The sequence below is a fragment of the Neophocaena asiaeorientalis genome, unplaced genomic scaffold (assembly GCF_003031525.2).
Source record: "Neophocaena asiaeorientalis asiaeorientalis breed wild unplaced genomic scaffold, Neophocaena_asiaeorientalis_V1.1 scaffold78, whole genome shotgun sequence".
NCBI lineage: Eukaryota > Metazoa > Chordata > Mammalia > Artiodactyla > Phocoenidae > Neophocaena > Neophocaena asiaeorientalis.
In genome coordinates this window covers 15,242,951-15,255,185 of record NW_020175018.1, presented here as the reverse complement: position 1 = coordinate 15,255,185, position 12,235 = coordinate 15,242,951, and the positions used below count along the sequence as shown (strand labels likewise).

General features: G+C 42.4%; 1 protein-coding gene across 12 annotated transcripts in view; it reads right to left on the bottom strand.

Moving 5' to 3' along the window:
- NUP214 (nucleoporin 214) overlaps positions 1-12,235 on the bottom strand; it is a 102,498-nt gene that overhangs the window by 64,004 nt on the left and 26,259 nt on the right. For all 12 annotated transcript variants that reach the window (XM_024762158.1, XM_024762155.1, XM_024762151.1 and 9 more), the window contains 7 exons: positions 10,482-10,568; positions 10,126-10,275; positions 8,406-8,564; positions 5,505-5,608; positions 1,994-2,176; positions 1,179-1,264; positions 990-1,073 (listed from right to left, as the gene is read on the bottom strand). In XM_024762158.1, the coding sequence (XP_024617926.1) occupies positions 990-1,073; positions 1,179-1,264; positions 1,994-2,176; positions 5,505-5,608; positions 8,406-8,564; positions 10,126-10,275; positions 10,482-10,568 (853 nt within the window). The remainder of the gene's footprint in view (positions 1-989; positions 1,074-1,178; positions 1,265-1,993; positions 2,177-5,504; positions 5,609-8,405; positions 8,565-10,125; positions 10,276-10,481; positions 10,569-12,235) is intronic.

Genomic DNA, 12,235 nt, shown 5'->3' with positions numbered 1-12,235 from the left:
CCTCACGTAGAGTAAGAGAAACCCATCCAGAGGGTAAATAAATGGACGTCCACAGTATCCAAAGCCCCAAAAACAGGCAAAACCAAATTACGGTGTTTGGGGAGGCAAGCTAAGTAGTAAAACTATCGAAAAGGAAAAATAAAGGAGACTAAAGAGGACAGCGGCTTAATGCAATGTACAATCCTGAACTGGATCCTGATTTTCCAAAAAGCTTGGCTACGTGTGCCGAGCCCGCGCCTAGAGCCCATGCTCCGCAACAGGAGAAGCCACCGCAATGGGAAGCCCGCGCACCACAATGAAGAGTAGCCCCTGCTCCCCACAACTAGAGAAAGCCCGCGCGCAGCAACGAAGATCCAAGGCAGCCAAAAAAATAAAAATTTCAACTCAAAACATAGTTTCAAAGGAAAAAGCAGTTACAGGCACTAGAGCAAAGCAGGGTTATGCCTAAAGTTGCATCTAACAAATATTTCTTTAAAAGCAGATTCAGGTAATTATATAGATAATTTCATGACAAAGTATTTTTTATCAGGTATATGGCTTCTTTTCAGCAAGTGTTTTTAGCCATCGTTCCCTAATCTGTAGTTTTTTTTTCTTCTTTCTTAGAACATCTTTTTTCAAATGCAGCCTTACTCAAAACCCCATACCAATCAGAAAAGTAAAGCTTCTCTAGCTAAAGCAGAGGCTAGGACCCCTGGAGCCAGCTCAGCTTCCCCCAAAACCCTTGAGAACCACTGCCACAGAACCTAAGGACTACAGAAAACACAGTGTAAAAGCCAGAATAACTACCTTGAACTGCTTCATTGACCATGTATAAGCTGCTTCTTACCCCAATATTCAAATGGATGACAGGGACATTTTCTGTCTCCCATCAAGAACGAAAGGAAAACACACACACACACACACACACACACACACACACACACACACACACACACACACACACACACACACACAATCCTACTCCCACACCATGTACCAGTTTCCTCTACCTGGAGCAGTAGATCTCACCGGTGGGGTCTTCCTCTTGGCCAAGAAGTTTCTCAGCTGTGCCTGTTTCACGGGGGACAGTTTAGCTGCAAGAAATTCATGAACCCATAAATGCATAAGACTCGGTTTTTAAGATGTCAGTAGATGAAAGAGAACAAAGAGAGTTTAAAGACCGGGAAGAACTCATTTACCTGCGACTTTGGGCAAGGGTTTGGTTTGAAAGTCTATGGTGGTTTTCAACAAAGCATTGCGCAGGCTTTCGAGGTCACTGTCAAAACTGAAATAGGATAGTGTTACATATGAACCAACTACGACCCGAGAAATCGGGGTGGTGGTGGTGGTACATTATCCTCCTAAATATAAAGGCAAGATATGAGAGCATCCCAATACAGAAATGGAAAATCTGACCAATCAAGGAAATTAATCCAAGAGGAAAGAGATCACAGTCTTAATATTATATCCGAACCCCAGAGCAAACACACCACCGACGGGGCTCCAGCAGGAAGGGCAATTAAAATCTACACATTCAGCCTAAAGGCAGAAACACAAGACCACCTTGGTAACTTCAGGGGTAAACTGTCTAACTGCAGGGTGTGAAATCTCCACAGTCTTGCAAAATGATAAATCTGAGCTTCAAGACAAATTGGTCAACCTAATCCTGAGAGTTAGTTTTCAATTGAACAATAATCCTGTGACTATAGTATCTGTTACCATCTATTGAGCATCTGTTTCATCAGGCACACTACTAGGTGCTTTAAAGACTTAGTTTTAAACTCTCCAGTAATGCCATGAGGCACGTACTGTTAGCCCTACTTTTTGGCAAAGGAACAAAGGATCAGAGAGGGTGAGGAATCTGACCAGGCTCACACAGGTGAAAGACGGCAGAGTCACTTTCAAAGCCACGTGTGAAGCATGCTAAGACTGCTCCACCTAACTCTATTTATCCGCTCGTCAAACCACATTTACTGAGTGCCCGTGGCATTAACAGGCCCATCCTCCTGCACACCTGTGAGTGCCGCTCTGAGAGGGGGCATCCAAGGGAAGGCCCCACTGGGAGGTCTGGTTATAAAGACGGAGCTGCTGGAGACTATCCACCAGGTGATTCAGCCTCTTCCTCTGTTGGTTGATGATTTCCCGGTTGTTGGCAAGGGTGTTAAACAGTGTCTCTCGCTCTGGCACAAACAGGCGCCTGTTGAGAGCAAGGAGGAAAGAATTAAAGGTGAATGGTTCAAGTAAAGGCACTCCCCACCGAATGGAAAAAAAAAAGACTACAACTGTAACAGTGAGAAGACTGAACTGGAGAACCACTAGTGGGAAAGAAACATCAAGAAATTACTAGAACATAAAAAGGGGATGAAAGCCTAACGAGGATAAAGTGTAAGGAGGAAAGAGCAGCTTAGGATGTGCAGGACCGGGCCTGCAGCAGAGGACAGCACAGCCAGACAGAACCTCAGATGGGTTCCAGGGAAGAAATGGGGGAAAATTCATCCAGCTATATATTTAGGATATGCATATTTCTCTGTATGTAAATTATATGAAATAAAAAGAAAAAGCCCAAGGGTACAGGGAAATCTAGGGAGTCAGTCATTTCTTCAGAGTGCTGTCAAAAAAATACCTAGAAACAAATGACAATGGGGACACAACGACCCAAAACCTATGGGATGCAGCAAAAGCAGTTCTAAGAGGGAAGTTTATAGCAATACAAGCCCCCCGGAAGAAGCAGGAAACATCTCGAATAAACAACCTAACCTTGCACCTAAAGTAATTAGAGAAAGAAGAACAAAAAAAACCCCAAAGTTAGCAGAAGGAAAGAAATCATAAAAATCAGATCAGAAATAAATGAAAAAGAAATGAAGCAAACAATAGCAAAGATCAATAAAACTAAAAGCTGGTTCTTTGAGAAAATAAACAAAATTGATAAACCATTAGCCAGACTCATCAAGAAAGAAAGGGAGAAGACTAAAATCAACAGAATTAGAAATGAAAAAGGAGAAGTAACAACTGACACTGCAGAAATAAAAAAGAGCATAAAAAAGAGCATTACTACAAGCAACTCTATGCCAATAAAATGGACAACCTGGAAGAAATGGACAAATTCTTAGAAATGCACAACCTGCCAAGACTGAATCAGGAAGAAATAGAAAATATGAACAGACCAATCACAAGCACTGAAATTGAAACTGTGATTAAAAATCTTCCAACAAACAAAAGTCCAGGACCAGATGGCTTCACAGGTGAATTGAGAGAGGCATGGACATATATACACTAACAAACGTAAGGTAGATAGCTAGTGGGAAGCAGCCGCATGACACAGGGAGATCAGCTCGGTGCTTTGTGACCACCTGGAGGGGTGGGATAGATAGGGAGGGTGGGAGGGAAGGAGACGCAAGAGGGAAGAGATATGGGAGCATATGTATACGCATAACTGATTCACTTTGTTATAGAGCAGAAACTAACACACCATTGTAAAGCAATTATACCCCAATAAAGATGTTAAAAAAAAAAAAGAAAGAAACAGAGGAACAGCACACGATTTAGCAGCAGGGGGGTCACCCACCCAAAAGAATTACAAGAAGCCAGGGACAACTGTTCCCTTCTTTCTGGTGACAAGGTAGTTAGTTCAACATATATTTTTAACAGGCATTTCAATAGGGTACAAGGTAATATTTAGAGAAGGGCCCAAAACAGAGGAGTGCTAGAAAATTGTACAGATTTAAGAATCTGAACTCTACAGAAAGGGAACTTAAAAAAAGCACATTAAGGGACTTCCCTGGCAGTGCAGTGGTTAAGAATCTGCCTGCCAATGCAGGGGACATGGGTTGAGCCCTGGTCCAGGAAGATCCCACATGCCGGGGAGCAACTAAGCCCTTGAGCCACAACTACTGAAGCCCGTGTGCCTAGATAGAGCCCGCGCTCCGCAACAAGAGAAGCCACCGCAATGAGAAGCCTGCGCACCACAACGAACGAAGAGTGGCCCCCGCTCGCAGCAACTAGAGAAAGCCCAAGTGCAGAGGGGGAAAAAAAAAAAAAAAGCACGTTAAGTAGAAAATCCATGGGGTTGTTTAAAGGAGAACAAAGAGCCTGGCTTCTCTGTAAGCATCATGCACTTTTTATTGTTTATTTTCATTTTAAAATATTTTATTTTATTTTATTGGCCGCGCAGCTTGTGGGATCTTAGTTCCCCGACCAGGGATGGAACCAGTGCCCCCTGCAGTGGAAGCACGGAGTCTTAAGAACTGGATTGCTAGGGAATTCCCCATCATGCACTTTTAAAAAAGCCAACTTATTAATTAGCAAAGAGAAATCCAACTGTCAAGCAGAGCAGAATGTTCTCACTGTCAGGTCAAGCCATTCTCTCACATGGGGAGGAACACAATTTCAGAACTAGGGGAGTAAGCTCTGAAATCTCTAAAGGGGCCCAACTGCCCACGGGGACAAGTGCTCCAGGCCACAGAACCTTCCCCCTGCCAGTGTCTGGAGGATCAATGTTCACCTCTGTCGTCCCATATCCATGCTCCTCATGTCGGGCACAAAGCCTTTTCTCCACATTGTGGAATATAATGTATTAAATTTTGTTTACTGAATTTTAAACACCTTCTAGCCCTGCCCCTGACACAACACCCAGGTTGCCCCACTTAAAAGTCTGTGACCTCACAGCTTTGTAAACAAGTGAACAGACCATTTCCTGGTTTGTTTCCTTACAAGGCTAATCACATTAATCAAGTATAGGTGTTTCAGAAATCTAGCATTTGGAGGGCTGACCTGGTTTTCACATTTCTTGTGGGCACCTTACTGCTTTCACAATGTACTGCATTCTATTCCTTCTGGAAAACACGAGGCATAAAACCAAATATCCACGGATGGAAGATCAGGATAGAAGATTTTCCTCTACTTCTGTTACCACTCCTCTCTCATCCTTTTAGTTATCCATACTAATTAGGAATGTTTCCTCCAAAGGAAATTTGGAATATACAGAAAAGTATAAAAGAAACATTCCTCTTGATCTCGTCTTGCAGGTGTAACTATGAGTATTTTGACAGATTTATTTCCAGCCTTTTCTACATTAGACCTCCACAACGAGGTCACCTAGTATGATTTTATGTCTTACCTTTTTCATATTTTATACCTAATAATTAGTTACAGAATTATGTATCTTGTATAGTTCATGTAACACAAAATATATTTAATATGATTTTTCTGAGAATATGAGATTCAACGGCTACACAGTATTCTGCATTAAGAAAAAAATGTGACCAGATTTATTAGCCACTCCTCTAACTTTTGGGTAACTAGGTTGAATCCAATTTTTCACTCTCATAAATTGCGCTGTAATATAAACTGTTCTATGTAAATTATTGTGAATATTGCTATTATTTATGTAGCACAAATTTCTAGACGTATAATGACTGAGGGTCAAAGAGGATGAACCTTTGTAGGGTTTTTTATAAATCCTCCTAAGTGATCTTTTAAAAGGGCTACAGCAATTATCTACACAGTGGATGAGAGACCTCGCTCACTTTTGTTTTTTCTTTTGTTCCAGATGCCGATCCCACTCCAAGTCTAGAACATCATTCACATCTTGGACAGCAAATTTCACATACTGATGAAGGCGCCGAATTTCCTACAAGAAACAAATGAAACGTCAAAATGACTCAGTTGTCCAGTAGCTTGCAGGAAGGTGTATCAAAACAGTTAAAATGACTTTGAAGTCTTTTTATACTGAGAACCATAATGAACAAGGAAAACGTAATAGGCTTTAATACAATATTAGAATGTTATAATTCAAAGGAAAAACAGCAACTCAACCTTTTAAAGCGTGTGACAGAGAGGTGGTGTGAAGAAAAGGGAAACAGAAAGGGCGGATCGGCCTGGGGCCTCTAGGGAACCAATGTTCTTGCTTAGTTCTCATTTTCAGCTCCTGTAAAGTATCTCCACATGGCCTAGGAATTTTCCACTGCACTCTGTTACTCTGACAGGGCACCCACTTAGCTTTTGCTCTCCCACCCATGAAATTAACTGTAATACAGACAAAATTATTCTACAAAGCAGTGGTGGAGATACTTCTGCACCTATCTATTCATAGAGTAGAACACATAAGTCATCTCACCAGTGGCGAAAAGCTCATTTCTCAAAAACAAAGAATAGTACCAGCACTAGAAACTGAGTTTGCCATTATTAAAAGTCTTACCTATTAACTCATTTTAGGCCTGCAATAATTTTCTTTAAATATTGGTCCAGTGTTAACCTTCATGGCTATACCATTTGACTCTCAAAAACTAAAAAAATATAGCATTCCATTAAACATGTATACAGATGAAGACAATGTACTTTACAGTGGAAAACACTCTTTACATCTGTACAAAGATCTCAATGTGTTTAACTGTATTTTCAAAATTATTTTCGGACAAGGGTATGTGTCCTAACTGAAGAAGAAAATGTCATGTAAAGAGAGCCAGGCTGATTCTAGGAAGCAGCAGTAACCTTAGCATCAAATACAAATTTCAACTCAATGCTCCATGACCACAGGGAGGCCCTTTACTGTGGACACTTCAAATGTGACCATACCTCTGTGCGTTAACTGATCTTGTTTCTTCTGAACGCCCTCCCAACTTTGTCTGCCAGGAAAAAAAACTTTTCTTTTAAGGCCTATCACAAATATTTTTCTGTGGCTTAGCTGCTCCCCCATCTGCAATCCCATAGCAACACACCCCACGTTATATTTACAAGTCGATCTTTCTGCTGCTACTAATCCAGCTGTAGTGTAGTGTTGAACACCATAGGCTCTGAGCCAGACCCCCCAGGCTCCAGGGTCCAGCACTTATTAGTGGTGAGACTTGGGTAGTTCCTGTGTCTCTGATTCCTTATCTTTCTTTTGTATATGGTATGCATTCAATAAATGCTAGCTATTATTATCTACTTAGCACTGTGGAAAAGAGAAAATTATTTCCCTTGAATGGGGAAAGTGGTTCACCCAAAGCTGAATTCTTTTCGTTTGCACACAGAGCAAGGGGTGAAAAGGCACATAGGAAGAAAGAGTAACCAGATTCAATGCGGAGGCCTGTAATTTGATGAGTGGTAGGCAGGTGGTCGGCACTCTCTGCTAAGTGGGTTACCATCCCCAGGAGAAGGACACACCTAGGAATACCTCAAGGGTGGCAGGACACAGCAGGGGTTCCTCAACCTTTCTGGGAGGCCTCCACTTCTTTCATTTTCCTACTGTCACTATGCTTACCAGGTGTGGGATGGAAATGACAGCAACAGTAGAGTCTGCAGCCTCAAATCCGCCGAGGCAGGAGGGGGTTCACCATACTCACAGGCCCTCAGGTCCCAGGTGAGGAAGGCCAGTGCTGCCACCCCTGCACCCTTTCCTACCTGATTCTAGGGAAATGCAAGGTGGTGGGAGATGACCCCTACTAAAGCTGTGATGCAACAATTTTGAATAAATTGAAAGATGGAAACAAAACTCAGATTTCACTCAAAGAGAATATAGGAATAATTAAGAATGAGAAAAGTAACTTTGCTAATAGTTACAGGAAGGAGCCCCGGCAGGCAGAAGTTTCGATTCTGGTCCCACTCTTACTAGTATCAACATTACCTTGGGCAAGCTCCTTAGCCTATGATATTCCAGTTCCTTATCCGTACAGTGGGATCAGTAACTCTCACCTTGCAGAGCAGCAGGTTTTGAAGACTAGAAATAATGTATTAAAAAAACACCTCACAGGGCTTCCCTGGTGGTGCAGTGGTTAAGAATCCGCCTGCCAATCCAGGGGACACGGGTCTGAGCCCTGGTCTGGGAAGATCCCACATGCTGCGGAGCAACTAAGCCCGTGCGCTACAACTACTGAGCCTGTGCTCTAGAGCCCACGAGCCACAACTACTGAGCCCGTGTGCCACAACTACTGAAACCCACACGCCTAGAGCCCATGCTCCGCAACAAGAGAAGCCACCACAATGAGAAGCCTGTGCACCTCAACAAAGAGTAGCCCCTGCTCACTACAACTAGAGAAAGCCCGCGTGCAGCAAAGAAGACCCAATGCAGCCAAAAATAAATAAATAAACGAATGCATTTATTAAAAAAAAAAAAACACACCTCACAGAGTACTTGGGTACTTGGTGCCCAATGAACAGTTGCTAGTTTAATAATTATTATTCCTGATTTGATTTCTAAATATATCTTTTTCAACAGCTACTCTCTACCAATCTTAAGGTTTAATTAAGAATTATGTTTTTGTTTAATCCAAAAAACCTTAAGTGGGAAAGTGCCATTTTCTTTGTGACAGTGAAGGGAGCCTATGCCAAGTGGGTCAACACTCGCAGGAAATGAACAACTTTACAAGCAGTTGGGCAAGCCTGTACCTCCCAAAGGAGTACCTGTCTAGGAGTCTGTTCTCAGCAGCTCTGGCGGGGCTCTCCCTTACCTGGAGCTGAGCCTCACTCCTGGGGTCCAGCGGCCTCTTATAGAGCAAGTGCAGATACCCAGAGTCACGGTTTCTCTCATTTTGTTCTCTGGCTTCTTCAACACCAGCAAAGCTCTCAAGTAAAGTTGTTTTCAGGGTACTTATATCTCCATGAAGAGACTAGAAAAGGTACGAGGATGAATTGATACAAAAGTTATTTCCAAGAAATAAACCTTTCTTTCTAGATCAAGGAAGGTGGTATTTCTCAAATATTTAACATGATGATCTACGAATATAGCAAAAAGTGAATTTCACTGCTTGGAAAGAAAGATACTAACGCTCATTTTTTTTTCCTTCCTCACTAAAAAAAATACATCCTCTAATGATCAGAAACTCAGGAAATAAGATAAGTACTGGTGATCCTGCCATCTAAAGGTCATCACTGTTAAAACCGTGGAGAACTTTCCTCTTTCTTTTTTTTAATTTTTAAAAATTTTATTGAAGTATAGTTTATTTACGATGTTTCAAGTGTACAACAAAGTGATTCAGTTATATATACATATATATATATATATATTCTTTTTCAGATTCTTTTCCATTATGGGTTATTACAAGATATTGAATATAGTTCCCTGTGCTATACAGTAGGTCCTTGTTGTCTATCTACTTTACATATAGTAGTGTCTATTAATCCCAAATGCCCAATTTATCCCTTCCCCACCCTTGAGAACTTTCCTCTTTCCAAGTGTGTTACTTAAGACCAGAGCTCTGGAGTCAGGCAGTCTGAACTGGGATCCTGGCTCTATAACTCAGTAACTGGGTGGCTTTGGGCAAATTACTTCATCTCTCTAAGCCTTGGTTTCCTGTTCTTGCAAAACAAAAAGAATAATAGTGCCTACGACACAGAAAAGCTGTGAGGATTCAATGAGATAATATATATATGCCTGGCACATAGTAAGTAGTAATAATTGTAACAGAGTAAATAAACAGTTAACAACAAATATTTGTTATTTTTATACTGTATATGCTCTTAAGTATCCTGCTTTTACTTTAAACCTAACCCTTTATAACCTAACAATTTACCATAAAAAACAGTAAATTTTCTCCTGTAAATGACCCACAGTATCTTCATTAAAGTCTGCTTTTATACCAAGAAAAAAAACTTAGTAAATTTTCAAATATATCTAAACTAGGGCTTCCCTGGTGGCGCGGTGGTTGAGAGTCCGCCTGCTGATGCAGGAGACACGGGTTCATGTCCTGGTCTGGGAAGATCCCACACGCCGCGGAGCGGCTGGGCCCGTGAGCCTTGGCCGCTGAGCCTGAGCGTCCGGAGCCTGTGCTCCGCAACGGGAGAGGTCACAACAGTGAGAGGCCCGCGTACCGAAAAAAAAAATATATATATATACATATATATATGTATCTAAACTAAATTAACAGCTAGAATAAACTTTTATGGAATGCCTTGTAAGTGTCAATGGGGTAGAAAGTACTTATTATTCCATTTTCCACATGAGAAAACTAAAACATAGAATAGCTGGAATAATTTGCCCAAAGTCACATAATTTATTATTAAGTGCTAAAGGTAGGATTTGAAGTCAGGCATTCCTAGGTAAACCACTCATCCACATAAAAAACAACACTGGTGGTTCTTGAAGAGAGAAAATATATATATCCGTGGAGTATTAGGACAACAATTTGCAAATATGCAATTCAACTTAGGAAGAATATCAAAAACACAAACCTCTGTGGTCTCTTTAATCTCCAAAAGAAAGGTGTGCAGGTCATCTGATTCTGTTCGCAGCATCCTCATCTCCTCAGAAGTGCCCACTTGGAAACAGGCTTTGGAAGTTCGGGCTTTCAGCTCTTCCAACTCCTTCTGAAAGTGAGTGATCTGTAGAGGCCACAAATGAGGAGACGGCTCAGTCTGAATGGCATGGCAGTCATGTCACTGCTCCCGGGCCCACTAACAGCGCAGACTCCCGGGACAAGCCAAGGCTCAATGCCAGAATAAAACAGTCACGTATGAGTCCACACTCAGAGCCAGTCAAGTCTCACTATCAGAGCTACTTCTGGAAAAATCTGCAGGAACAAATTTACCTCCTCCCCGATTCCAGCCATCACAGGGTCTGACTCTTTCCACTGATGTCCCTGCTTTTCTGTAACAGGAGGCTGAAGTGATTTTGCCTGAAATGAAAGGCAAAGGTTTTAAAGTGCACCCCACCCCCCAAGTGATGGCTTCCTGGAGCAGGTGGCTCAGTGTCTGTCACAGGTGTGGCGCTCTCACAATACCATCACTGTTCCACCATTCACTCTTTTGAACCCCTATTTACTGGGCACCTTCCTGGTATAAGATATGCTCTAGGGCTTCCCTGGTGGCGCAGGGGTTGGGGGTCTGCCTGCTGATGCGGGGGACGCGGGTTCGTGCCCCGGTCCGGGAGGATCCCACGTGCCGCGGAGCGGCTGGGCCCGTGAGCCACGGCCGCTGAGCCTGTGCTCCACAATGGGAGAGGCCGCAACGGTGAGCGGCCCACGTACCGCAAAAAAAAAAAAAAAAAAAAAAGATATGCTCTAGACAGAGGTAAACAAGGTAGATGAGGTCCCTACTCTCATGGAACTCACAATCTACTGGGACAAGACATATAATAAGAGGTAAACAACTCAGGTAATTTCAGCTAGTGATAAGTGATATGAAAAAAGTAAACAGGAACATATAGAGAGAATAAAAGTGGGCACTGCTTGACATGAGACAGCCCCAAAGCCCTCACTGATCACTGCCTCTGCACTGAGACCTGAAGAAAGGGAGAAAGCTATGGAAAGCTCTAGGGGAAGCACCTCCAGGCAGTGAGAAGAGCAAGTGCAAAGAACCTGAGGCAGGAAAGACTTCGGCAAGTGTGAGGCAAAGATATAAAGTGAATGTGGGCACATCAAGTCAGGGAGGGAGCCGGGGGCAGGCAGAGGCAGGTCGTGTAAAGCTATTCCAGGGAGTCTGGATTTTATTCTAAGTGTGTTGGAAAAGTACTAGCGGAGTTTTAGGAGAGTTTAAACTATTCTGATTTATGATATTAAAAGATCCCTCCTACTGCTAAATAGAGCATGGATGACAGTGACAGGTAGGAAAAGAAGTAGGAAGAGGAGTCAGGAGGCTAATGAGGGAAGAGATGATAATGGTCTGAAATACGATGTTAGCAGGGGACAGAGATGTGGATTTATGACATATGACACATCACAGAGCAGAGCTGGCAAGACCTTTGCTAGTATGGACTGGGGGAGGTGCTATTAAAGAGAGGAATCTAGGATGACTTCTGGACTGGGGGTAGAGCAAACTACCTGGTTAGTGCTGCTTACTGACATGGGAATACTAGAAAAGGAACAGGGTCTGGGGAAGATGGAAATCAAGGATTCTGCTTTGGAGATGTTATAACTTGAGATGGCTTTCAGATTATTTGATACCTACAGCAATTAACACATGGAGAGTTTTCAGACTGCATAAGCATTCATTAAAACAGCTTTATTTAATAAATGCCATGTGTCATGCTTTATGCCAAAAGCTACACCTGTAAACTGGCCATTTACTGTGGAGCCTGTATAGGTGTGTGCTGGGGGCAGGAAGGAGGTTGACTGGGAGAGGGACAGAAGGAAAAGACATGACTCCTGTTCTGAGGACACTCAAGTAATCAAGTGGGAAATGGACAGAAAATGCTCTTTAAGTTAAACCATAAAAATAAATGGAGATGACAGACTGCAGATCTAAGTATGAAAAGTAAAATAATAAAACTTTCAGAAAACACAGGAAAACATCTTTTTTTTTTTTTTTTTTCGGGAACGGGGGCCCCTCCCTTTTGGGGCCCCCC